The sequence below is a fragment of the Vombatus ursinus genome, unplaced genomic scaffold (assembly GCF_900497805.2).
Source record: "Vombatus ursinus unplaced genomic scaffold, bare-nosed wombat genome assembly UNPS02014837.1, whole genome shotgun sequence".
NCBI classification, from domain to species: Eukaryota; Metazoa; Chordata; class Mammalia; order Diprotodontia; family Vombatidae; genus Vombatus; species Vombatus ursinus.
This window is the reverse complement of record NW_020954615.1, coordinates 1682916-1707892: the sequence shown is the minus strand read 5'-3', so window position 1 is coordinate 1707892 and position 24977 is coordinate 1682916. Positions and strand designations below refer to the sequence as shown.

Genomic DNA, 24977 nt, shown 5'->3' with positions numbered 1-24977 from the left:
AGGAATTGAGCCGCAGGACGAATGGACCAAGAAGAGCCTTGATAAGACAAAAGTTAGATTTGTGTTACGTGTGTGTTTTTGTGGGGGGGGGGGGGGGGTGGTTCTAAATCCTGGCAGCAAAGGAACTTCATTTTAGGGAGTAGTGCAAGAAAAGATTATCAAAGTGAGACAGGTCTTCATTAGGATTAGGAAAACCTTTCATTCCTTTGTTCTTCACATACACAAAAATAACCCATTATCTTCCTCCCTCTCTCAGTGAGGAAAGCGGGGGAGACACAAGTGGTTATTTAGAGAGACACTGACAGGCTGCGTCTGCAGTCTCTCCACCCGGGGGGGGGGATGATGGGCCTGGCCAAACACTCCGATCCTCTTGTCTTGTTTTTTAGGGTGCTCGGGAAACCTTTGAAAACTACTACAGGAAACAGAGGCGGAAACAGGCCCGGCTGGTGCTTCAACCCCCGTCCAACATGGTAGGACTCCTACCTACGCTTTCTTCAAGGAGCTGCCTCATGGGAAATTTTGACGTTATCTCAAGGGGCTTATATGTGGGCAGCTCATTGTATCCTGAGCCTACTTGGTTTTCATCTCAAAACTTTTATTTGTTTTTTGTTTTGTTGCAGCATGAAACTTTAGATGGCTACAGGAAATATTTTAATCAAATCGTAGGGTAGGTATTCTTTTTGTATTTATATTCTCTTCATATAAGCATATGTTTGGGGTTTGTGTAAAATAGATGATGTATTTCCTCAAAAAAGTATATATATGCACACATTATATTTAGGGTATATATGTATGATATACCATATGTATGTATGTGCACAGAAACACAGACACACACAGAAACACACATACACATAGATGTATAAATATAAGACTCTTGAGTTGACAAGACACAATTTTGGTTTCCCTTAGTGTATCTGGAAAGCGGTCGTCTATTGGCAGTCCCACTATGTGAATTCTAACTTTGATGTGTATTTTGGGAGGAGATGCTGAACTCTGACCTTAGCTCCCTTGCTAATTACTCTGTTCAAGGAAATGGAACTGAATGTCATGTGTAGCCATGTATCCCCTGTGTTACAGTTATGATTTCTTTTTTCAGAATCAAAGAAAGTGGCATAGCTCTGTGAGAGATAGAAGTCTTTGTTTGGCATGATGGTTTTCTCTTGGAGATTCTGAGTAGTTGTTCCTTATGACATGGAAAGCAAAGGGGGATCCTAGCCAGTGTTGTAACAGAAATATGAGAAGACAGCAGCTATGGTGAAGACACATGGGACAAAAAGTAGAAATTGAGATCCAGAACAAGTGACTAGAAAGTGAAATGATTTTGCAGAGAGAGAAAGGAAACAGTAGAGTTATCATGATTGTCGAGAGGAGCCAGCTTAAAATCAAGGGAGTCAGGAAACTATTTTAACCAGAATGAATTCTTTGGTGACTGCTTGTTCCTGTTCTTGACTCTTCATGGTCCCTTTTGGGGTTTTCTTGGCAGACATACTAGAGGGGTTTGCCATAGCCTTCTCTAGCTCATTTTACAGATGAGGAACTGAGGCAAACAGGGTTAAGCTAGCAAGTGTCTGAAGCCGGATTTGAACTCAGGAAAATAAGTCTTCCTGACTCTAGGCCCAGTGCTCTGTGCACTATGGCACCCCCTAGCCCCTTTGTGACCAGTGACAGTCACCATAATTGACAGGGTTGGATGAGAACAGAGTGCCCCCCAGTTGAGGCTGTATGAGTATGTTGGTGGAACTTGGGGTGTTTGACCTTGAGCAGGCTTGTTGAGTAGGGGACAATGAGCGGGGCACGGTGCCAGCTAGCTTCAGGTATTCAAAGAAAGGTCCATGGAAGAGGGATTACTCGTTCTTCTTAGTTCTGGAGAGCAGAACCAAGAAGAAGGGCTCATGGTTTTACGTGAGTCTGTCGGAGCTCGATGTCAGGAGCACTTTGCTCTGCACGCTCACCTAATCCTTCCTGTTCGTTTGCCAGCCCTTCTTTAGGGAATTCTCTTCAGAAAGGTCTCTTCTTCTTTCGTGCTGAGCATTGATAAAATATGTTGAAATAGGGTTCCCTTTTGTCAGCCAAAACCTGCCATGTCTTCACCTTTGGATCAAACAGGTTAACATGAGCATTGGAACTGAGGAGCGGTGAAGGGGATGATAAGGCCAGCCTTTGCACTGAACGTTGACAGCTTCCGTTCTGTGACAGTTTCTGTTAGCGTGTGGGATATTACGAGGATTGTTAACTCATTTAATAATCGATCTGGTCATGTGTTCATCGAAGTTTAAACTCCCTGTCACCGGTATATAAAATAAATTGGTTATTTTGTGGGATGTGTTTTGTAAAGTATTTTGTCATCATCTTAGTTAAAAAGTTCCTTTATCAGGGAAGTGCTTTTATTTCCTGTGTTCATTCTTTAATTTTTAAAATCTAGTATCTGGTTTCAAAGTGTCCCCACCCCAAGTCCCATAAGAAGGTTTTTTTTTTTTTTTTGAAGATCTGATATGTACTTGTGCATCACAACTGGACATTTACACACCCACATACCTATTTCTTACTTAAATTAATGTATATAACATTTAATAGCAGTGCAGCTTTAGTCTCTTCGGCAATTACTTAGGAGATGCACACATGTGCAGGGATGTTTTCACTAGTGAGAGAAGTCTGATCCCCATTATGAGGCCACACAGTTTTCCTGCAAGAAATAAATTGACCATTAACTTCATTCAAGGATGCTAGCTTTGTCTTTGTGGCACGTGATGTTTGTCCAACCCTGTAGATAACGTCCAGGCTCCGTAATTTCTGACAGCTGTGCTTGCTTTTCCTCGTTCTCAGTTTTTTTGTGGTTGAAGATCACATTTTACATACGACTCAGGGCTTAGTGAACAGAGCCTACATTGATGAACTGTGGGAAATGGCCTTGTCAAAAACCATCGCCGCGCTTCGGACACACTCGGTAAGTGAGCAGCCTCTGAGGGGTCTGCTCTGACTCTCACTGACCCCCGGGAAGGCCTCTCTTCTGATTTTTCTTTAAGTCCAGCACACACGGACGTGTTGAACAACAGGTGCCCTGTGAAGGACTGTTTCCTTCTACTCCCTTGGTGACCGTGGTCTCCAATATTGAGCTCACCTTTGACTGAAGGTCCAAGCTGGAAGTTAGGATTCTGTGTTCTGTTCCTGCTTTCATTCGGAGCTCGATTGACTTTTCAGGACATGCCAGTAGAGGGAGCTTGACCATTCTCAATCAGGTTGGCAAGTCCTGAATATGATGGCTATCGAATTATAGAATTAAGGCCTTTCAGATTTGGAAGGGACTATGTATAATTAAGTTATGGATACTCATTTTGAGAAGGGACCGGGAAAATGCCAAGAGGAAAAAAAAAAATACATTAGTTCTTGCTCCAGTATTTTTATACAATGTGCATTTGGTGAGGGAAGGACCAAATTTCTTTTAGGCAGACTTTGTTGGACCTTGAGTTCTGATTTAATGAGCCACAGGCATGCTTGTGGAGCTCAGAATGAATGCAGCAGCTCTTCTGTTTTTAAACAGTTGCTCTCATTTCATCAGTTGAGTGGAATTGGTCTCTGTAATAAGTGGAGATGTCCGTGAAAGTCTTTGTTCAGTTTATCTGAGCAGTAGCTTCAGTGTGCCCACAAGAGACACACTTGGTGTTACTCTCAAATCCAATCTGAATAACAGTGGCTGTACCTTTAAGCTGAATTCCAGCCCTGTCTGCTCATATGATCCATGTTGCAAAAAAAAAAAAAAAAAAAAAAAAGGGACGAAATAAGGAGTGAGCTATTGTCAGGTAACTAGAGCTCCTTTCTCACCTCGTGGCTGTGTTTGCTTGATTATGACTGAGCCAAGCCCCTGCTTATCAGAGGGGCAGCAGCACTGTGCCAGAAGCTTTGGCCACCACGCTGCAGTGTCTGAAGATCAGGGGCTAAAGCAGTCATGGCCAGATTGGCTGCTCATAGAGCTGGGGGGGTAGCTGACTCTCATTACCCTCTTTATTGGAGTCTGTGCTTTGGCTCCTCAGTGCTGAGTTAGCAAAGGAAGAAGAGAAGGCTTTGGGAATGACAGACTTTCAGAGCTGCAAAGAGCTTTTGACAGTTATCTAGTCTCCCCTGTTCATTTTACAGATAAACTAATTCCATTTCCCAGAGTGGCTGACTAACCTGAGATTTCACAGCCAGTTCGTGCCAGACCCTGAATTAGGATCCCTGCTTCCTGGCTGCCTGGCCAGTTTTCTTTCCACTCCACCATATAAGCCAGTTGTCTTCACATATCCCTATGGCTAGCACTTGTCCTAAGAGAGACATGTGCTTCCTTCATCCAAATGTGCCTGATGGGGCCATGGGCCAGGTATTTCTGTAAGAAGTCAGGCCCTGCCTCCACAGCATGAGTGTTTCTCTGCACTGAACCATATATGTTAAAAACAGGAGAAACTCCTAGGTTGCTTTTGAAGGTAGGTACAGATCAGGAATGGAACGTTCCAGAGTTGTAGGGAAATAGGAGGAGCTTTCCTTTTCCTATTAAAGTAATAATGTAGAAGAGCCACCTAACTTCCCCAGGCCTCAGTCTCCTCTCTGTGATAAATGGACCCATCAGGGGCCCTGCCCAAGGGGATTGGTTATTATCATGGTTATTATTCCCTCCCCTATAGTGCCTAGAGGCAGGCCAGTTGTGCTGTGTTTGCTTTTGCAGATGTTTGTTGATGATGTTGCAGGAACCATGAGAACACATCCTTTTCAATCCCCTCTCTCCAAGCAGGGCATAGTTGGGCATTCTTAGGGCTCCAGAGAAGGAGAGACTCCCATGCCTTATGAGGATAAAACTGAGAGAAATGCTGTATGCTAAGAGCACTGACTGTGTCTGAAAGACTCAGACACTCACCAGGCCACGTTTTCGCAAATGAAAACTGTTGCAGGAACGCACGGGGCCCTTGTGAGGGCTGTGCGAGCCCTGCTGCTGTTGGTCAGCAGGCCTCGCTGTCTTAGATACTGTAAGGAGAGAGGCCTCTGGCCTTTGGGACTCTCTCTTCAGGTGGCTTATGGAAGTATCATTGGAAATCAAGGCTTTTCTACCACTAACCGTCCCCTCTGGATCTTCTGAGTCTCAGTCGTATGACTTGAAACCAACTTGCAAAAATCCGAGCGTTCTTTAGGCCCTGGGATGGTGTGCCTCCACGGGACTGCAGGGAATGTCCCATTTCCCCAGGCTCCCAGCTCTTCCATTTCAAGGAGAGCTGAGCTAACAACAAATACAGGCCCGTTCTCTAGAGAGGAGCAGATCGGGGTGAGTGGGTGAATGACTTTGCATTTCTGGGGAAAGCTGTGTTGCCCTAAGAGAGTTGCTTTCCCCACAGAGTAACTTTCCTTCCTCTAAAGGGAGGTGTCCTCAGGTGTTCTCTTCTCCTAGAGATTTCAGAGCTCACTTGTGCATTCGGTAGGAAGGGAAGAAGTTTCCAAAGCCCCTGGGCAGCTTCAGGCTCGGTTAGAGTTCTGTTGTTGGAAGTAGAACGAACTTTTGTCATCAAGAGCAAGGAGGTGAAATTTGAGCTGGAAAGCAAAGCTGCCAGGCCTTCAGTCCAACATGCCCCTAGTCAGGCTGTCCGTTTTTGACTTCTGCTCTCGGTCAGGAAATGCAGGGTGGTTTCCTTCCTTCCTTGAGTCCTTTTGGTTGGCTCTGGGCTGCAGGGAGCTCCTTTGCCCTCTCTGGCCATCTCTGAGCCTTCTATATGTAGCGTGTTCTTAGGTTCGGTGCACACCTTGAAGGATGGGCACGGGCTAAAGTCTTCCTTTGCACATGCATTGGGCCCTCTGCTGCATCCCTGACTCCTGTCTGAGGGATTCTGGGCTGCCTGGCTCTGCATATGAAGTGCAGAAGGTGACAAGGGCACTGGGGATGATTTCTTCGAGTAGCTACGATGCCTCCCTCTATCCAGACACTCCCAGTGCACCGCTGGCCTCTTAGTGCAGGTGTTTATCTAGATTCATTCAGAAGTTATATAATTGTATAGTTCTCCATGTGACTCTTTAAAGTGGAACTTTGGATCAAGACCCTACGGTTTGAACCCCAGCTCTAAGACTTCCTAGATGTGTAATCATGAAGAAGTCCTTGGGCATTTCTGAGTCTCAGTTTCCTTCTCTGTTCAAAGGGCCCACCATACCTTATCCTGCCTACTTCAAAAGGTTTTTGTTAAGAAGGGGATAAGGATAGATGGAATGTGTCATTTCAGTGGTGATGAGAACTCCTGGAGAAGGAAGGAAATTCTCTCCATGATTGCAGGTGGACAGGTGCCTTCTCTGTATCGTAAGATCTTAAAGAGCTCCCTCTGGCACTGACTGGTTCTGTGACGTGCCCGGGACTGCTCCCTGGAAGGTGTCAACTTCGAGTGCCCTGGCTCCAGAGTTGTCTCTCCACTGTCCATCACAGCCCACTCCTTTCTTTTTGTAAATGAGAGCATTTGCAAAACTCTAAGTGCTGTAGAAATTTGAGTTGTTACTATTATTATTTCTTCTGATTGAGCAGTGAACTGTGGTGAACCTGCTTCTGGATCTTGGTGGGTGGGTTGTTAGTGCCAGTGTTTTCTGTTGGCAGAGCCCCGTCCCGCTGTAGAACGGGAGGCTGTCGGAGCCTGTCTGGGCTGAGCAGGGGTGAATAGCACCAGAGGAAAGAAGAAAGGTGAACACCATTTCCTTTGGTTTTCAGTGCTTGAAGTTTTGTTCTTCCCTTATTTTCTTTGTTATTTCCCGTAGTCTTACTGCTCTGACCCAGACCTGGTGTTAGATTTGAAGAACCTCATTGTCCTCTTTGCTGACACACTTCAGGTATGTGACTTCCATTCGATTAAATTAACCTCAACTAATGAGTAGTTCTCTATCTACGTAAATTTGGGGAAATGCCTTTGAAAGTTTATTTATGTTTTATTTTCACCACGTGGCACCTCAGCTAGCTTGTTATTATCTTCATAGTGTTCCATGCCCCCTTTGGCCCTCTCACAGCCTACTTGTAGCCCTTCCTTTCCCACATTTATAGAGTGCTGAGTAAGTTCTTACTTCCAAAGAGCAGGAAGTGAGAATCTGGGCTCCAACCAAGTTCCTTGGGCTCTGCCTTCTGGAGAAGTATGGACTCACAGGAATCCTACTTTAAAGGAGTCAGAGTGGTATATGGTGGTGAGGAGGCATGGGTTCCCCGGTTCCTTTTGGCTTTCATTAAGGAGTGGGAAGAGGGGCAGCTCTTGTATAGAAAGAGGTGGGAGTGGGGAAGGCTCAAGTGTCAGTACGCAGGATGTTGAAGGTGATATTAATATTAGGAATGGTTTTAACTTTCCAAAGCTCAAGGTTTCAAACCATATGAGCCCTAGTCTGGCTGCCTCTGGGGCAGGAATGGCAGGCCCACCTAATTCAGTCCCATTTGAATTGGTAATCAAGTAAGGAATGATGCAGTTCAGTGCCTGCTCCTCAGCTCGAAAATGGGGGATCATAACAGCACCTCCTTCCCAGGGTTGTTGTGAGGATCTAGTGCAGGGTTGGGAAACTTGTGACCTTGAGGCCACATGTAGCCCTCTAGGCCTAAAGTGCGACCCTTTGACTGAATCCAAGCTTCTTATGTGAAGTTTCAGTCAAAGGGTTGATTTCCAGGACTTAGAGGCCCACACATGGCTTTGAGGCCGAAGGTTCCCCACGCCTACGTGGGATGTTGTTTGTAAAGTGCTTAGCACAGTGCCTGGTACATGGTCAGCACTTAAGAAAGCTTCTTTCCTTCCTGCTCCCTCCCTGTTCTCATTTCTAGAGTTAAAAATAGTTAGAAAAAATGAAGCTGACCATTCCTCTCCCCCAGGTGTATGGTTTCCCAGTAAACCAGCTTTTTGACATGCTGCTTGAGATCAGAGACCAGTACAGTGACACTCTGTTGAAGAAATGGGCAGGCGTTTTCAGGTGAGAACTGATGCTTCAGCCTTGACTTTGAGGACCTGCCGTGTCTCCCATGTAGTTGCTCCTTCCACTAGGGCCGTATGAAATGCCTCTGCTCATGAGGGTGAAAGAGTTGTCACCCGGCAACCGCCCTTGTCATGACGAGCCTGGGATTGTAATCATGCAGTCAGATGCTGGACTCTGAGCCTACCAGCTTGACATGCCCTGCCTTTGAGAGGCCATGTGACACACTGGGTTTGGAATCAGAGGAACCAGATTCAAATCTTGCCTCTCTCACTTACTACCTGAGTGACCTTAGGCTGTGCCAGTTTCTTCTTCTGTAGAAGGAGGGTGGAAGAGAGCTGAGTCTCTTTCAGCTTGGCATCCCTGAACCTGTGCCCTGATGAAGCACTGGGGGAGGATGGAAGGGCCTCAGTGAGACACGCTTCGTGGCAGATGCTTGTGGCTGGGCCTATCATAGATTCTGGAGTTCAAAAACAGCTGTGGGGCCTGGGTTAGAATCTGGGATCCATGTTGCTTCCAGGATAGCCCTGAGAGCGATGCGTCCGACTGTTCTGGTGCCCCCTAAAACATGTTTGGTTGGTGACCACTGTGTATTGCTGAAATAGAACTGTGACTGAAACGTGTCCTTGGGCCTTTTTTGGGTAAGTTATGGCCTCAGGCAGTTCTTGGCACAGTGTAGGAGAATAATAAGCGCTGATTGACTGGTCATGTCCATGGTGTCCCTTGGTGAGTGATACTGGGGCCTTTTGCCATGAAGTGTGTCTCACTGTGGCCCTTAACATCTTCCTTCATTCCTGCAGTGGGGCACGGAGCTGGAAGGGACTCAGAGGCTGTAGTCCAGCCTCCCTGTACAGAGGAAGAAACTGAGGCTCAGTGAGGTAGTCACACATGGCAGCTGGGTGGTGCAGTGGATATAACACTTGGCCTGGAGTCGAGAAGACTCATCCTTCTGAGTTCAAATCCAGTCTCAGATACTGACTAGCTGTGTGACCCTGGGCAAGTCACTTCACTCTGTTTGCTTCAGTTTCCTCATCTGTAAAATGAGCTGGAGAAGGAAATGACAAACCACTCCAGTATCTTTGCCAAGGAAACCCCACGAGGGGTCCCCGAGAGTCAGAAACGACTGAAAACGACTGAACGACAAGAACAGAGGTCACACAGGTAGCCAGTGAAAGAGGCCGACTTTGAATTCAGTCCCTCTGATTCCAAAGCCTTGTCAGTAGTGTCGACCCCGGGACCCCGGGACCCCGGGACCCAGGCTCCACGTAATTAGGTTTATGAGAAAACCAGCTTTAGAGAATCTATTTATTTTTCCTAATGAGCTTTCCCTTACATCCCAAACCCCAAGCAAATGAACCCAGGTTTGTCTGGCTTAGAAGAAGCAGGACTCTTGGGAGAGGGGAGAGGGTTAGCATTATATACCGATAATGCCCTCATGGTCCCCAAATTTCCTAAGAGTCTCTAGGCTTTCCTTTAAATCTTCCTGGAAAAAGACATTTTGGCTTGGAGTTTTATCTACAGACCTTTCTCCAGGGCTCTAGAGGGAGAATGAGATGAGGAAGACAGTCTCTGTCTTCAGAGAGTGGAAGGACATGGCGCCAGGGCCCCAGTCTTCACAGCAGAAAGCTCTCTTAGAGTCCACTGATGGTAATTTCGGACTTCTATCACAGACCGATGCTGTGATTTCAGGCTCAAGGACCGTTATCTTTGTACAGAAGCCTTTTACCCTTTTCTCCCCAGCCCCTTCTGCCATAGTGAGTCATTCATTTAATGTACTGCTAGCCAGTCAGGATACTGAGCCACAATCCCTAGTGTTCTCTGAGTGTATTCTACTTAATGAAGATGATAATAAAATATCTTAATTGTTTCTACTTTAATTAGAGCCCATATGTTTTGGGGAGGGCCTATGCAACAGGAAGCTCGGAAGCACGTATTGGGAGACATGACCCTTGTCCTCAGGTCATTTCTGGATCAATGGCTTAGACATCCTTCCCTCTGGGGAGCTCCTGGTATAGATGGTCAGGCAGAGCCCATATGAACCAGCCTTCAGATGTCCTAGAAAGCACCTGACAGAGATGTGACTGAGGCCTCAGGGAGAATCATCTCTTTGTTTGGCACAAAGCCTGCCTAGATCTCTTACCCGGAGGATCCACTTGGCGCTTTTCAGAGCTCACATTTTTCTAGTTCTCACATTCCATTTGTGATTCTCCTTCTAGTAGAGGCAGCTATTGAGGCATGTTGGGAGATCTGGTCACCTTTGGGAGTCAAAAAAGTCAATGTGGAAACCATGCTGAGAGCAGGGAGGCACAGGGCTGTACGGCATCCTGACTGCTACCTTTGGGCTGGCGTTTTGAAAGGATTGAAGTGAAAAGGGGATATGTCCAGGGTTAGAGGAAGGCATTAGTCTGAGACACAAGTCAGCAAGCTCTTTGGCCACGATTATTTTCTGGCTGAGATACAGATCTTCTTCCAGGATCGTACTGATGTGGTGGCGGTGGGGTTTTTTAAACTTCTCTCCTTCTCTTTACGTGGAAATTCCTGTTTGGGTCTTGAGATAATTCATTTTTCCTCTCTTTAGAAACATACTTGATTCAGACAACTACAGCCCCATCCCAGTGTCCAGTGAGGAACTCTATAAGAAGGTGGTTGGACAGTTCCCATTCCAAGATGCAGAGCTGGAAAAGGTCAGGAGAACTTTCCAGTCACTGGATCCTTCAGAATCTTTTCTTTCTGGCCATTAGGATCCCTTTCAGTTTCCTGAAAGTGACCCCTTTTAACTCCCCTGGTAGAGACTGAGCTTAGCCTCACATGCCCGTAGCAGACAGAGGCTGGAGGAGGGGAGGGGTCCACTGGAACTGCTCTCCTCGGGGAGGCCTAGACTCTGGGATGTTGTTTGTTGCTTCCTTAGGCCCCCATTTCTAAGGGGCCACTTAATTCCAGGAGGGAGGGAAGTTGTGCAACACTGTACATCCCAAGGAGGGAGATCTCGGAGAGATTGTCTCCACAGAAGGAATGAGCTGCTCGCTTGCCTGAAGTTGAGGCGCTTATTCCTTTTGGTTTGTAACTTGTTTGTGAAGGTCTTTAATGTCTGCTGGCTTGTGACTCAGTGTCTTTATTTCCTGCATTTACAGCAGCCGTTTCCAAAGAAGTTTCCTTTCTCTGAATTTGTGCCTAAGGTTTACAATCAAATTAAAGAATTTATCTACGCCTGTCTTAAGTTCTCAGAAGATCTCCATCTGAGGTATAGTATGAGACAATGCAAACACAGCCTGCCAGGGCCTTGCACTCTCTAGGCAAAGACATTCTGAACAATCTTCCATGTTCTCCTTGAGTTGGAAGACCTACCCTGGCCTCCGCCCAGTGTGCCTTTGGAGGGAACAAAAAGCAGGAAAGTCTTTGGAGCCTTTTCCCCCCCTCGATTCTGTTCCTTCGACCAGCTTTGCTCGGGGCCCTTTCTTTCCCTAGTGCAGGCCGATAATCGGGACGTGCAGCGTTGCACAACTTTGCCTGCAGGGTCCAGCTTTCCCTTCCTTTGCATGGTTACATTTTAAGGCCAGCTGATTTAAGGCCAGGAGTTGGTGAATTGTCTTGCAGGGATCAGGGAAGAGGTTTAGTTTTATTTTTCATCTTTCCCACAAAATGCCTTGTAGGAAAATTAGAGGTGGCTGTTCAAAGAGAATATTAGTGTGTTTCATTTCTGTTTAGAGAGAATATTAGTCTTTCACTACTATTAAAAGCAAAACATGAGTCTTGAGGAGTTTACAGTTCCTTATTCTGACTGGGCAGACTTTTGTTTGATTTCCACAAAATAGTGTTTTTAAATTTTACTTTAAAAATGCATACAGAGTGTCCACATGAATAGTCTTCTCAGATGGTCTAGTAGACCATCTTTTCATGATATCAGGATAAGTGTGAATGAAGTAGATAGGATGACCCCTCAGCATGAGAGAGGGCCACACCTGGAGAAGCCGTGTGAAACAGAGAAAGGTTGCCATTATGTAATTCTAGCTCCATTTTCTTCCCACCTTCATCCTCTACTGGTGAAACGTGGTTTGGGTTTTTCGTCACTCATGTATATGACACTCCATGATAGTTCAGCTGAGTTTTACAATTACTTTTGTGAATAGAGATTGAACTTAGTTTTCCCTTTCTTCTCCTGATTCCACCATTTAGAAACAAAAAATGTTTTAGCATTTAAAAAAACAAACCCCATAAATATTCTATTGAGTCAAGTCTTTCTCAGCTTTGCCCTCTGAGTTAGGATGAAAGGTGACATTGGGAAGCCAACTTGCTCTCTGACCTTCCTGTGAAATGTTGCCAAGCTCATAGAGATGTCAAATTTCCCTGACTCCTGGAGTGGAGATGCTCCCTGGGCATTACAAATCAGGACTTCAGTTCTTTTCACCATGACCAAGATGATGGCTTTTGTCATTGAATGGTCTCCAGGGCACTACCTTCTTATGTCCACAGTTGAATGTTATTAAAATTCCTTGAATGTGGCTAGCTTTTTGTGGCCCTGCTTTTTGGCGGGGAAGTAAAAGGTTGAAGGCATAGTGTGGGCAAAGCCAGTTAGAGCCTTCCTCCTGCGCAAGCTTATGAAGTATTTGCCTGAAAACCCTAGTTGACACTTTCTGCATTTCACACTGACAGTTTGAATGAGGTTTTTATTAAGAAGTTTGCTTGCTAAGCTGACAGCAAGATTCCAACCGCCCTCCCCAACTTCTTTCTTTCTTTTCTTCTTTTCTTTTTTGGGGGGAGGAGGGTTGTCATTTACCTTACACCCTGGAGTGACTGAGGTCAGTCTGTCAATCACAGCTGACTTTGAGGTCACAGCTACTGTTATGGGATATGAGACATTAGCTGTCACGAACAGAGACAGTTGTTTTTTTTTTGGTTTTTTTTTTTAAAGCACTTGGCTAGCTTTTTCTTTCCAGGAAAACTAGGCCTTAGAGGCAGAAAATCAGGGGAGGTAGAGTTTTGAATGTGGGTTGTTTTTTCAGGGGGTTGGGGGGAGTTGAAATTTATTCTCTTGAATCAACTTTTCATTTTTGTCAAGCAAAAAAAGGGGGGGGGGGTCATCTCCTTTACATTGGCCAGAATTCATTGAAAGGTATTAATAACATTTAGAGGAGACTGCCTTAATTACATGTTTTCTGAGGACATAGGTCTTCTTTTGAATGAAAGTTCATGTAAAAAACAACAGGGAAATTATATCTTTAGGGGAAAAGAGTTTTCTGGCAGCCATGGTTGACTTGGTTTTTTTTTTTTTTTCTTTTATTATTTTGGTTTTGGGAAATAAGGAGTACATATTGTCTAAAGAATGAAGTGAGTGAAGGAGGAGATGAAAAAAGTTGATCAGTCCTGTCCCACTGCCCAGTCTTTAGCTGGCACGGACAGTGAAAATCAACCCCTGTTGGAGGGGGAAAACTACACTTCACATTAGAGAGAGTTCTGCAAGGGAGATTGGTAAAAATCACAGAATTCAGTGAATTGTGTAATTTCTATGTCCTTTTACTCTAACCCTTTTCTCTTTCTTGGGCAAAGGCATTCTGGTAAATAAATCTCCAAAATGGAAAAGCCCATGGAACACATTTATCCAGCTTGTTTTTGGTGTTGAGCTTAGATTGACTCCTAGGGACCACAGCCCTTGTCTGGTTATAGAAGGCACATTTTTCTCTATGGTATTGTAAATGATTGATATTCATTGTGTGTCAGGCCCATCAGACAGTGTCGCAAGGACCTGGTCTCCTCATTCTGTAACAGGATTTTTCATTTCCTTCTTGGCCAGAAAACTTTCACATGACTTGGTTGTGATATTTGGGTAAAAAGTGATATACTTTAAATGCTGTTTCCACAAGACAATCAGTACTGAAAAGGAGCTTATTGTGCATCAAGTAGAGTGAAAACACCCTGGAATGTCAGAGCCCAGATCCAGAACTTCCATATTAAAAAAAAAAGTACTACAAATCCTAGAAAGTACCAAGAAACCTGTGTCTGCATCACACAACTTCTATAAAGAGGAGAACATCTTGGAAGATATTTCTGAAGATAAAATCTAAAACTTAGAACCAAGTATAATTTATCTAGCAAGAATGAATGTCATCCCACTGGGAGATAAATGGGCCTTGGATAAAATAGAGAGTACTTTTGGGAATTCCGATGAAAAGACTTGAGCTGGAACTTTGAAAGGAAAACTCAAGCAACAAGAGAGACCTAGAAAGGTAGATATGTTTGAGCCTGTGTAACAGTCTAAATAATAGTGAACTGCTTATATGCTAAGAGAGGGAAAAAAAAAAGAAGCCCCCTTCACAACTCCACAGAGGGAGATCAGAAAGACAAAGGTAGAACCTATGGTTTTAATATATCTTGTTGGTTTTAAAAAAAAGAAAAGAGGGGGAGGTAAATTAGAAATATACTAAGGGAAAAGTGAGAAAGAAGTGGATGGAACTTATCTCTTGTCATATTTGGGGTGCATAGAAGATTATTCAGATGGGAAGGTTGGAGTGGTAGCGATGGGTATTTCATTAAACTAATTTTTATTTGAAATTTCCAAATGAGGGTTGGACACAAACAGCAGCAACCTTCCTCAGTATAAAACACGAACCAAAGTTTTTATGCTCACATTTCATTTTTAGTTAGCTACCAGTAAACAAATCGTTCTGTGTATTTAAATGGCAAAGTTTGAGAAAAGATAAAAATTATCTATTAAATATTAAGAATTCATAAAAAAATTATCCCTTTCTTTACCTTGCTTGTATAAAGGAAAGCAAAGATAAAGAGAGGAAAAAGTATAGTAGGGTATACTTATAATACTTATATTAATACTTATATACATGAACATGAATGGTATGAACTCTCCCATGAAATGGAAGAGGGCAGCAGAATGGGCTAGATGACAAAAATCCAAGAATAAGTTGTTTATAAGAAATGCTTAAAACAAAGATTCACACAGAGTTAACATGACAGAGTATAGCAGAATTTATTATGCCTAAGACAAACTAAAAAAAGCAATCATCATAGACAAAGCAACAATAAACATAGAGATGATTAAAAGAAACAGAGAAACTCCATTATAGATAAAAAAAAAATCATAGGTAATGAAATAATGTCAACACTAAATATATGTGCACTAAATGGCATGGCATCTAAGTTCTTTTAGGAAAGGTTAATCTAATTACAGGGAAAATAGCAAAACTAAAATTATTGTACATTTTTCATATCTAGACAAATACAATAAATAGATAGACAAGAAAGACAGTAAAGACCTGAATATAATTTTAGAAAGAACAGATATGATAGATGTCTAGGAATTACTATGTGAGAATCAAAAGGAAACTTCTGAAGGGGAGGAAACAGGACTAGATGGATTTACAACTGAGTTCTAGGAAACATTCAAAGGACAGTTAATTCCATTATCACACAAAATTGCATAAATTATGTGCAAAAAGAGTAAAAGAAGAGAGCTTATCAGATTGCTTGTATGAAACAAATATGGTATTAATACCTAAACTGGAGCAGGATAAATCAGAGAAAAAAAACTATAGAACATTTACCCTAATCGACACCAACACAAAAATATTGAATAAAATATTAGCAAAAAGCTATAGCAACATATTAAAAAGATTGTGACTAGGTTGATTTAAATTCGGAATGCAGGATTGGTTCAATATTAGGAAAACTATGACTGTACCAGACCATACTGATAATAAAAAACAATAAAAATCACGTGATTATAGACAGAAAAAAACTGCATCAAATACAGCACCCCTGTATCTTTTTAAAAAAAGATTCAAAATCATAGGAATAAATGGACCTTTCCTTAATATGGTAAATTACTCTTTAAACTAGGGCTTCTCTACCTGAAGTCTGTGAATAAAAAAAATTAAATAATTGTATTTCAATATAATTGATTTCCTTTTTAATAAGAGACATTGTTCTGTGATTGCGTCAGATTAACCAAAGGGGACTATGATTAAACATCTACACACACACACACACACACACACACACACACCTCAGTAAGAACTCTTTGTTTAAACTAAGAGATAACATTATTGGTATTGGAAAATATTAGAAATTAGAAATACGAGAAGTATTTTCAGAATGATCAGTTTTAAAGGAACAAGGCCCACTGTCACCACTGTTCAGTGATATGTATCTAGAAATGATAGAGCAGTAAGACATAGCATAGAGGAAATAAAAGTATCATTGTTGCAGATGATCGATCAATTAAGTATTTATCAAGCACTTACTATGTGCCAGGCACTGTGCTAAGCACTGAAGATACAAAAAGAGGCTAAAAACAGTCCCTTCCCTCAAGAAACTCAAAATCTAGTGGGAGAGACAACCTATAAACATATACAGACAAAGCAAGCTATGTACAGGACAAACAATAAATAATTAACAAAGGAAAGCCACTGAAATAAAGAGGGTTTGAGAAAAGCTTCCTATAAAAGATGAGATTTTCATTGGGTCTTAAAGGAAACCAGGTAAGCTAGGTGGAGATGAGGAGTGAGAGTGTTCCAGGCCTGGGTTACAGAGAAAATCCGTGGAGTTGTGAGGGGGAGTGTGTTGTTTGTGAAACAACCAAGAGGCCAGTGTACTGGATGGAGGAGGAAATGTCAGGGAGTAAGGTGTAAGAAGACTGGAAAGGCAGGAGAGGGCTAGGTTAGGAAGGGCTTTGAATGCCAAGCAGAGGATTGTGTATTTGATTCCAGAGGCAATAGGGCACCACTGGAGTTTAGTGTGTGTGATTTTGGGGGTGGGGTGAGAAGAGAGTGACAGGGACACAATCAGACCTTCACTTTAGGAAAATGACTTTGGTGGCTGAATGGAGGGTAGGCTGGAGCGGGGAGAGACTTGAGGCCGGCAGACCCACCAGGGGCTATTTCAGTAATCCAGGGGTGGGGGCACTGTCGGGAGGACAGAAGGGGGCATATTTAAGAGATGCTGCAAAGGTGAAACTGACAAGCCTTGGTGACAGCTTCAGTGCGAGGGATGAGATGTAGTGAGGAGTCCAGAACTAGTTGCAAGCCTGACAGGTAGGGAAGATGGTGTTGCCCTCTGCAGTGGTGAGAAAGATGGAGGAGGTTAGAATAAACCCACATAAATCATCACCCTTTTTGTATGTTATCAGTAGGAACAGATTGAAAGAGAAATTTCATTAAAATCATTACTTAACATATACGATATTTGGGCACCTAACTACACACACACACACACACACACACACACACATTTTATGAGTACAGATGAGTACAGAAAAGTAAGTACAGAAACAGAACTTAAATAATTGGTCAAGTTTGTTCTATTCAAATAGAAAAAATTGTCAGTACTGTCTTAGTTAATTTACGTGTTGATTGCCACATCAGACTACCAAAGGGTTAATTTATACAACTAGAATGAATAATACCAAATTCATCTGAAGAACAAAATGTTCAAGAAACTCAAGAAAATAATTTTTAAATAGTGGGAAAGAAAGGGGCCCAGCCATACCAGATCTCAAACTATACTATAAAGCAGTATTCACCAAAACTATTTGCTATTGGTTAAGAAATATAAAAATTGATTAGTAGAACAGATTAGTTATACAAGATCAAGAAATTAAAAAAAAAACCCTTAGTAATGATCTTTGATCACCTCAGGGTCCACAACTGCCTGTGCTGTTGACAAAAAAATGCTGTAAAAAATGCAAGGCTTGGGAGCAGCTCGGTGGCTCAGTGGATAGAGCTCCAGCCTTGGAGTCAGGAGGATCTGAGTTCAAATGTGGCCTCAGACACTGGACACTTAGTAGCTGTGTGACCCTGGGCAAGTCACTTAACCCCAATTGCCTCACCAAAAAAGAGCAAAAAAAAACAAAAAACAAATGCAGGGCTTCCGCAGAAATTAGGTTTAAACTGACCCCTCCTCTTTTATGTCCCAGTAAACTAAAGTGAATGTGTGAGCTAGGTCAGATAAACAGAAAAGCGAGGTAGAGAGGGATACCTTTCACAGCAATGGATAGGTGAGGAATTTTTGCCAGACAATTGATAGAGAGTCATTGGAGATAAAATTAACAGTTTTGATAATATAAAATTGAAAAGCTTTTACCCACACAAATCAGTATAGTTAGAATTAGTACAGGAAGAGTTAACTGGGAAAATATGTTTGCTTCAAACTTCTTTTATCAAGGTCTGCTATTGAAGACATATAGTGAATTGACTCACATACAAAGAAGAGCCATTTCCCAGTAGGTAAATGGTGGGGTGTGTGTGTGTGTGTGTGTGTGTGTGTGTGTGTGTGTGTGTGTGTTTTAAAGGCAGTTGGGGTTTAGTGATTTGCGCAGGGTCGCACAGCTAGTGTCAAGTGTTTGGTCTGAGGCCGCATTTGAACTCAGGTCCTCCTGACTTCAGGGCCAGTGCTCTATCCTCTGCGCCACTAGCTGCCCCTAGGTAAATGGTTAAAGGTTATGAACAGGCATTTCTCAAAAGAAGAATGGCAAGCTGTCAACAAGTGTATGAAAACATGCTCCAAAACGTTAATAATAGAAATAGACGTTTAAAAAACTTTTAAAACCTCATGGCATTAAATTGGCAGTGATGACCCAAAAAAAGAAGGTGGTGCTTGTTGAAAGGACTCTGGGAGGACAGGCACAGTTTGCTTTGTTGATGGAGCTTTGAATTAATTCAGCCAGGCTGGGAAGCCATGGAATGATACCCCAAGAGTGGCTAAGTCTGCAATTCTTTCTAAGAGCAAAAATATTAATAGGCACATGATCCCAAGGAGAGCAGAGCAAGAGGGAGCAGAACCACGTGCACAAACTTTGCGACAGCGGTGCTTGTTAGCGGTAAGAGCCAAAACAGCAAATGTTCCCATCAGGGCATGTGAATGTAATGAAGTGTTATTACTACCATGTGGGAAATGATGAATGATGGGTTTAGAGAAGTCTGGAGAGAATTTTATGAACTGATTCAGTTGAGATGACCAGAACCAGTAGAACAGTATATACAGTGACTGCAGAGCTGTAATCAAGGCATTGTGGATGAATCATGCTTCCCATCTCTTGACTGAGAAGTCAGGGACAGAATGAGACAAAAATCCAATGCTTGGCTATACATATTTGTCATGAGGAGTGAGACAGTTGGGGGAGGGAAGCAGTGATCATGATGCCAAAGAAAGAAAGGAAGGAGTGCCAATGAGTCGTTTTCAAAGCATACACAAGAGAGCTACTGAAAGTTCAGAAAGAAACAGATGAGAAGGAAGGGATTGGGACTACTATCTTAAATTCATTATATGTTTAAAACAATTTAGATTTAACCTTTAATGAACATTTCTCTTTTTGTTTTTTGTTTAAGAAAGTGAGTGTGTTTGTTATTTGTCAAGTTCACAATGAAAAAACATTAAAAATGGAATTAGTAGCATTGATGGATTTGACCATATAAAGGCAACAGAAATGGGGGGAAATGTTTCATTCAGAGCAAGAGGGATACATGAAGACGTGGGGTGTTGAAGAATCTGTGACGGTGAAGGTGGCACAAGAGTCAGACTGGAATGCAGCTGGAGTCGAAAGCTTGTACCGTGTTCAGCGATCCATTAGGAAGAGGAAGGAATTTGGTGCAATTTTGGGCTGAGATCGAAGTTAGAGGTGTATGGCTCTCTGAGGAGACCTCCCTTTGAAGAACATGGGGCAGGGTTACTCCAGAGGTGAATGTCTTTTGGAGTTCTGGAGGTGGAAAGTTGAGAAGCAGTAGACTTTGAAGGATTTGAGCTGTGAAGTAGAGAAAGCCGTCTGCTTTGCACAGAATGTTCTTGACTGGGACTAAACTTTGGTTCCAAAAATCCTCGTTTTCTGTTTCCGCTAGATTAGGAAGGTAGAAAAGGTGCCCCTTTAGAGAGGATGCCAATCAGCGGTGCCAACCCAGAAAGTGGCACAGGAGTTGTCTGTGACCACTGTGTGAGTAGGGACCAAGCAACAGGTTTTGAAGGATTATATGTATCAGGAACTGATTTGGATGACTAAAATATCCAGGTAGCTATTTCTTTGTTTTTGTTCATGCAATCTTAAAACAGCTATTTTTGAAAGGTTCTAGGGAAAACACATATGGGACTATAATTTCCTTCAGGAAAAAAGTTTTCCGGTAATCATTTTACAAGAAAATATTGTATCATAGTGAGCTTTACAACCTCTCTGAAGCCTGCTCCAGGATTCTTCTTTACTGCTTCTTGGAAGTCACATTTATCCTGAAAACATCTCTAGTGAGGTTCGAGTGGAATGTCTTGATTGAAATGAAAAGTTGATGAGAAGCCAGCTGACCTTTCAGATGATGAAGTTCCTGAAGATGTTGGTTACATTCAACTCATAGGCAGCTTCCATTTATGTCATCATGGTTTTGCTGCCATCGGTTGAGTCGTGGCCCAAGGAAAGGATCTTGGGCATCCAACTGGCTGTCAATTAGCTAGGAATCTGTGTACCTGCTTTTAATGGCCTTTATTTTACAATAAATGTACAGCTCTATTAGAAATCACTTTTCTGTCACTTTGTCTGCAGTTTTGATACACAGTTAATCTATTTTTCATTTGCAAGTTACTGTTTTTACTTATGGATATAGTGATGATTTGGGAGAAAAGACCTTGTTGTGCTAAAGGGGAAAGTTGGTAAGAGGTGGAAAAGAAATGAAAAAGGGGAGACTTGAGAGAAAGAAAACTTGGTACAAACTTTCTCTTTGGTTTTGTAAAGAAAGACATTGGGTGGATGTGAAGTCCAAGGACCTTGGTTTGGATTCTGATTATTCTCATTTGTGTGTGTGTGTGTGTGTGTGTGTGTGTGCGTGTGTGTGTGTGTGTGTGTGTGGTTACACAAGCCACTCAACCTCACTGGGCCTCTGTGTCCACATTTCTAAAATGAGAAGGTTGATTGGGAAATGAAAATGCCACAAAAACTAAAGAACTCCATTAAAAATGAAAAGTTTGGGCTGGATGAGCTTTAAGATCCCTTCTTGCTCTGTGTTCCTGGATCCTATGACCTTTGAGTTATAAAAACCACCCAGGGGACATCAGGTGAAGAGTAAGATGCTTTAAATCCTGCAAGAGTGGAGAGAGTTAACATCAGGTTAGATGTAAGGGAAAAACTGGGCCCCAGTTTTCTACCAGCCAGCCAGGAAATCCATCTCCTTACTTTCCAGTGACATCTCTTCTCTTGTCCATGTGGGGGAAATGGTCCATTTGTAAATGAGCAGGTGGAACCAATCTCATTCTATAAAAGAGCTTGATTTGTAGGCAGCTAGGTGGAATAGCAGATGCAGGGCTGGACCTGGAGTCAGGAAGACTTGATCCTGCCCCAGACAGTGACTAGCTGTGCAATCCTGGGCAAGTCACTTCACTGCTGTATGACTCAGTTTCCTCATCTGTAAAATGGGAGTGATTATAATAGCACCCACTTCCTATGGTTTTTGTGAGGATAAAATGAGATAATACTTGTAACGTATGTTGCAAACCCTAAGATATAGCTGTCCAATCATTCAGTCGTGTCTAACCCTTTGTGATCCCATGGAGCATAGCATACCACTACTGTCCATGAGATTTTCTTTTCAAAGATACTGGGGTGATTTGCCATTTCCTTCTCCAGCAGATTAAGGTAAACAGAGGTTAAAAGACTTGCCGACATACAGTAAGTATCTGAGATTGGATTTGAACTCCAGGCCCCGTGCTCTATTCCCTGAATCACCTAGAGATGTACACACACACAAAGACAGATGTAAAATATAGATATTAGATCCATAGATCCATACATAGATACTAGCTATGATTAGCTGTTGTATATATGTGAATATGCATCTCCATTTATGATAGCTATGATTAGCTGTTATTAATTTCTCCAAAACAGTGAAGTTAATGACATTAAAACACTTTTGAATTTTAAAATCGAGTTAGTTAAATAGAAACATTTATAGACAAATGACGAAATTAAAAACTTTATGTGAATTAAAGAAAACCGTGGAACTTTAAAAATTAAATTAATTACTTTTGTTCTTGCTGTTTCAGGGATCAATGAGATTGTACTTAGATTAATTTAAAGATGGATTTTGAGTTGAGTTTTCTCTGCACACCAGTAGGTTTGTCCACTATTTTGCTAGTGGCCTGGTTTTGGCATATCGGTTTCAAGTTAAAATACACTAACACGCTGCTTAAGTACTTGACAGTCACATTTAGTCTTCCCTTTCTCTCTCTTTTTCTCCGTCTTCCACTTTTCTCTTTTTCTCCCCTCAGCGTACACAGCCAGTTCACTAGTATTCATGGTCAGGTCATTGTATTAGATTATAAGACTCTTAAGGGCCATTCCTGTGCTTACCTCTCTTCATAACCTCTGCCTCAGGGCTGGGTTCTTACTAAATAATTTATTTGATCATGATGATGCCAATTATAATAGTGTTGGTATGTTTATTTTTGATTCGTGACGACTTAGATCAAGGCTTCTTCACCTTTTTTGTGTCCTGGATCCTATGGGCAGTGTCTGGTTAAGCCTAGGGACCCCTTCTCAGAAGAGTGTTTTTAAATGCATAAACTTCATAGGATTACAAAGTAGCAATCCAATTATATTGAAATACAATTATCAAAATATTTCAGAACTCAAATTCCCAGACCACAGGCACAGAAGTCCTTATTCAGATCATGAGCCAGTCTGGCTGCTTGGGTTCTTTGGGACACCTGTAGATCCTTCAGTTTTTCATTGTTGCCTAGTTTGCCCATTTGGATAATATATCCCAGTTGTTGAAACACCACAGGCACTGTGAGATATTCTAGAGAAAGAAATGAGGTGAGAAAATCAGTAGACTTGGCATGCCTGTGGCAGCAAACGTTGCCTCCTCTTCTTTCTACGAGCTGATAGATTAGCAGAAAAATGCATTGCCTTTTGCTTGACTCAGCCAGCTCATCCCTAAACACAGTGATCTCATTTCTCTGGGAAAGGGAGCTGGGGTTTGGGGCCTGTTGGCCAGGGCTGTCCAAACAAGGTCCCCTTGAGGTGACATGATGGATGGCAGGCCTGACAGGCCGCCTGCTTCGCTCAACAACAAACAGAGATAACTGGAGGCTTTCTTGTTTCCTTTGCATCTTCTGCTTTGTCCCTTCACCATTTGTCAGGTGGAACAGGATCATGAGCCAGAGCCTGGGGAAGGTAGAAGGGTGGGCGGGAGATGGGGGCCGGGGGGGGGGGGGTCCAGAAGTTCTGTATTTATTAACGCTTTTGAACCTGCCAGTTTGAAATTTTCTTTGCCTGTCATTCCATTCGGGAAGATAAAGGACACTGTCATTCCAAGCCTAATGCAAGGTTGCTGAGAGATCAAAGGGATGGGTGGTATTTAGCCTCTTCCCAAAATCTGCTTCAAAAAGAAAAGATTACACCTCTTAGAAGGGACGGAGATGGGATCCTTTTAGGGCAACTTCCTGGTCTCAATTAGGCTCCCCTGGGCAGAAATAGCAATTTCCAGAGAACTGCCCCCAAAGTTGAAATTATTTCTGGTTAAATTGAAGGTAGAAAGAAGCTCCTGTTTTCCTCTTTGACCAGGCAACGTCTCCTTAGGTCCATGGTTTTATAGAGGGCTTTGAACATCCATGAGTTGAATAAGGAGTAGGTGCCATGTACCAAGGGACTTCTCTGGAGTTTCTGGAGTTCAAAGGCTCGACTGTGATGCTTGCTCATGCAGTAGAGGAGGGAAGGGAAAGGAAGGGAATATGCATTTAATGGAGCACTCACTGTGTGCTGGCTCTATGCTGAGCACTCTACAGATACCCTCTCAAGTCATTCGGGGAGGTAGGTTTATTATCTTCATTTGACTTTGGACTGTTGTTATCTCCATTTTACAGTTGAGGAAACTAAGGCAGTCAGCAGTTAAGTGACTTGTCTGAGGCAGGATTTGAATTCAGGTTTTCCTGACTCCAGGCTCAGTGCTCCATCTACTGCACCACCTAGCTGCCTTGACTAGTAGACTTAAGAAAGTAATCTGGCTACAGCAGAATCATATGATGGCTGTTACAGAAGCATTTTTTTTTGGTTGCCAAGTGGGCCATTTTGCTAGTAGTTGGTGTGATTTCCACAATTCTTGCCCTTTCTAATGTAGGCATTTGCCCGTGAAGCAATATTACTAGTTCTGAGAAGTCTTAGAACCTAGTCACAGTCTCTCCCTCCCTCTCCAGTCCTCTAAAAGTCAGGGATATGTGCCTCTTTCATCATAGGAAATCATGGCCAGTCGGGGGATTGGAGACAGGCATCTTGTAAAAAGGCATAAGGTGATTAGTGTCAGACCTTGGTGTGTGGCAGAGCAGGCTCCCTGGTACCTTTGATTTATACTTCTGTATCTGAAATACTGTGGGTCAGTGGCATCCTCACCCCTACACCTTCTCTGCATTGAGGCAAACTGCTGGAAGCCAGTCTGGCTGCATCCATTAGTTATATTTTTGCCTACAGTGCTTTGCTTAGCCTCTCGAGTTCATTGGAAACAAGGTCGTGGGTATTTCCAGATCTCTTCTGGTCACAGTTTTCTGTCTGTTTTATCTGCATCTTTCCCAGTGCTTTTTGCACAAACCATTTTGAAAGGCTAAATGAGAAAATCCAGCAACTGAAAAGGAACTCAAGAGAATTAAGTCAAAAAGAGAGCCGCCTGGGCTCCAAACTCCAAAGTCCTATCTACCTATCTACCATCTTTGAAGTCATTCTGGTTTAATGTACTATTTGCTGTCATCTGATTTCTTGCTATCATATTTTACTTGTAATAATGGTGCTGACGTGTAACTTGTAGAGAGATACACATAACATTGTCTTACAAGGTTCTTAAGAACTTTTGCTGTTCGGAGTCTGAATAAGCAATCTTCAGCAGAAAGAACTAACTAGGCCCAACTTTTTGACTAACAACTAATTCTGGGCGAGTTTTTGGCCCTAAGCAAAGGGCTATATATACAGGCTGTTCCAAAAGTCTTGTTAACAGTTTTAAGCTATTGAAGCTTATCTAACTCCAATCCTAATTATAACCCTAACTCAAATTCTAAGCTAAAATCTTCTCTAAGACGTT

At 42.6% G+C, this 24977-nt stretch overlaps 1 protein-coding gene across 3 annotated transcripts in view; it reads left to right on the top strand.

Annotated features, from left to right (window-relative positions):
- EXOC6B (exocyst complex component 6B) overlaps positions 1-24977 on the top strand; it is a 607320-nt gene that overhangs the window by 305903 nt on the left and 276440 nt on the right. For all 3 annotated transcript variants that reach the window (XM_027839975.1, XM_027839976.1, XM_027839977.1), the window contains exons 9-15: positions 387-470; positions 621-667; positions 2827-2947; positions 6754-6825; positions 7838-7935; positions 10514-10619; positions 11067-11176. In XM_027839975.1, coding sequence (XP_027695776.1) covers positions 387-470; positions 621-667; positions 2827-2947; positions 6754-6825; positions 7838-7935; positions 10514-10619; positions 11067-11176 — 638 coding nt within the window. The remainder of the gene's footprint in view (positions 1-386; positions 471-620; positions 668-2826; positions 2948-6753; positions 6826-7837; positions 7936-10513; positions 10620-11066; positions 11177-24977) is intronic.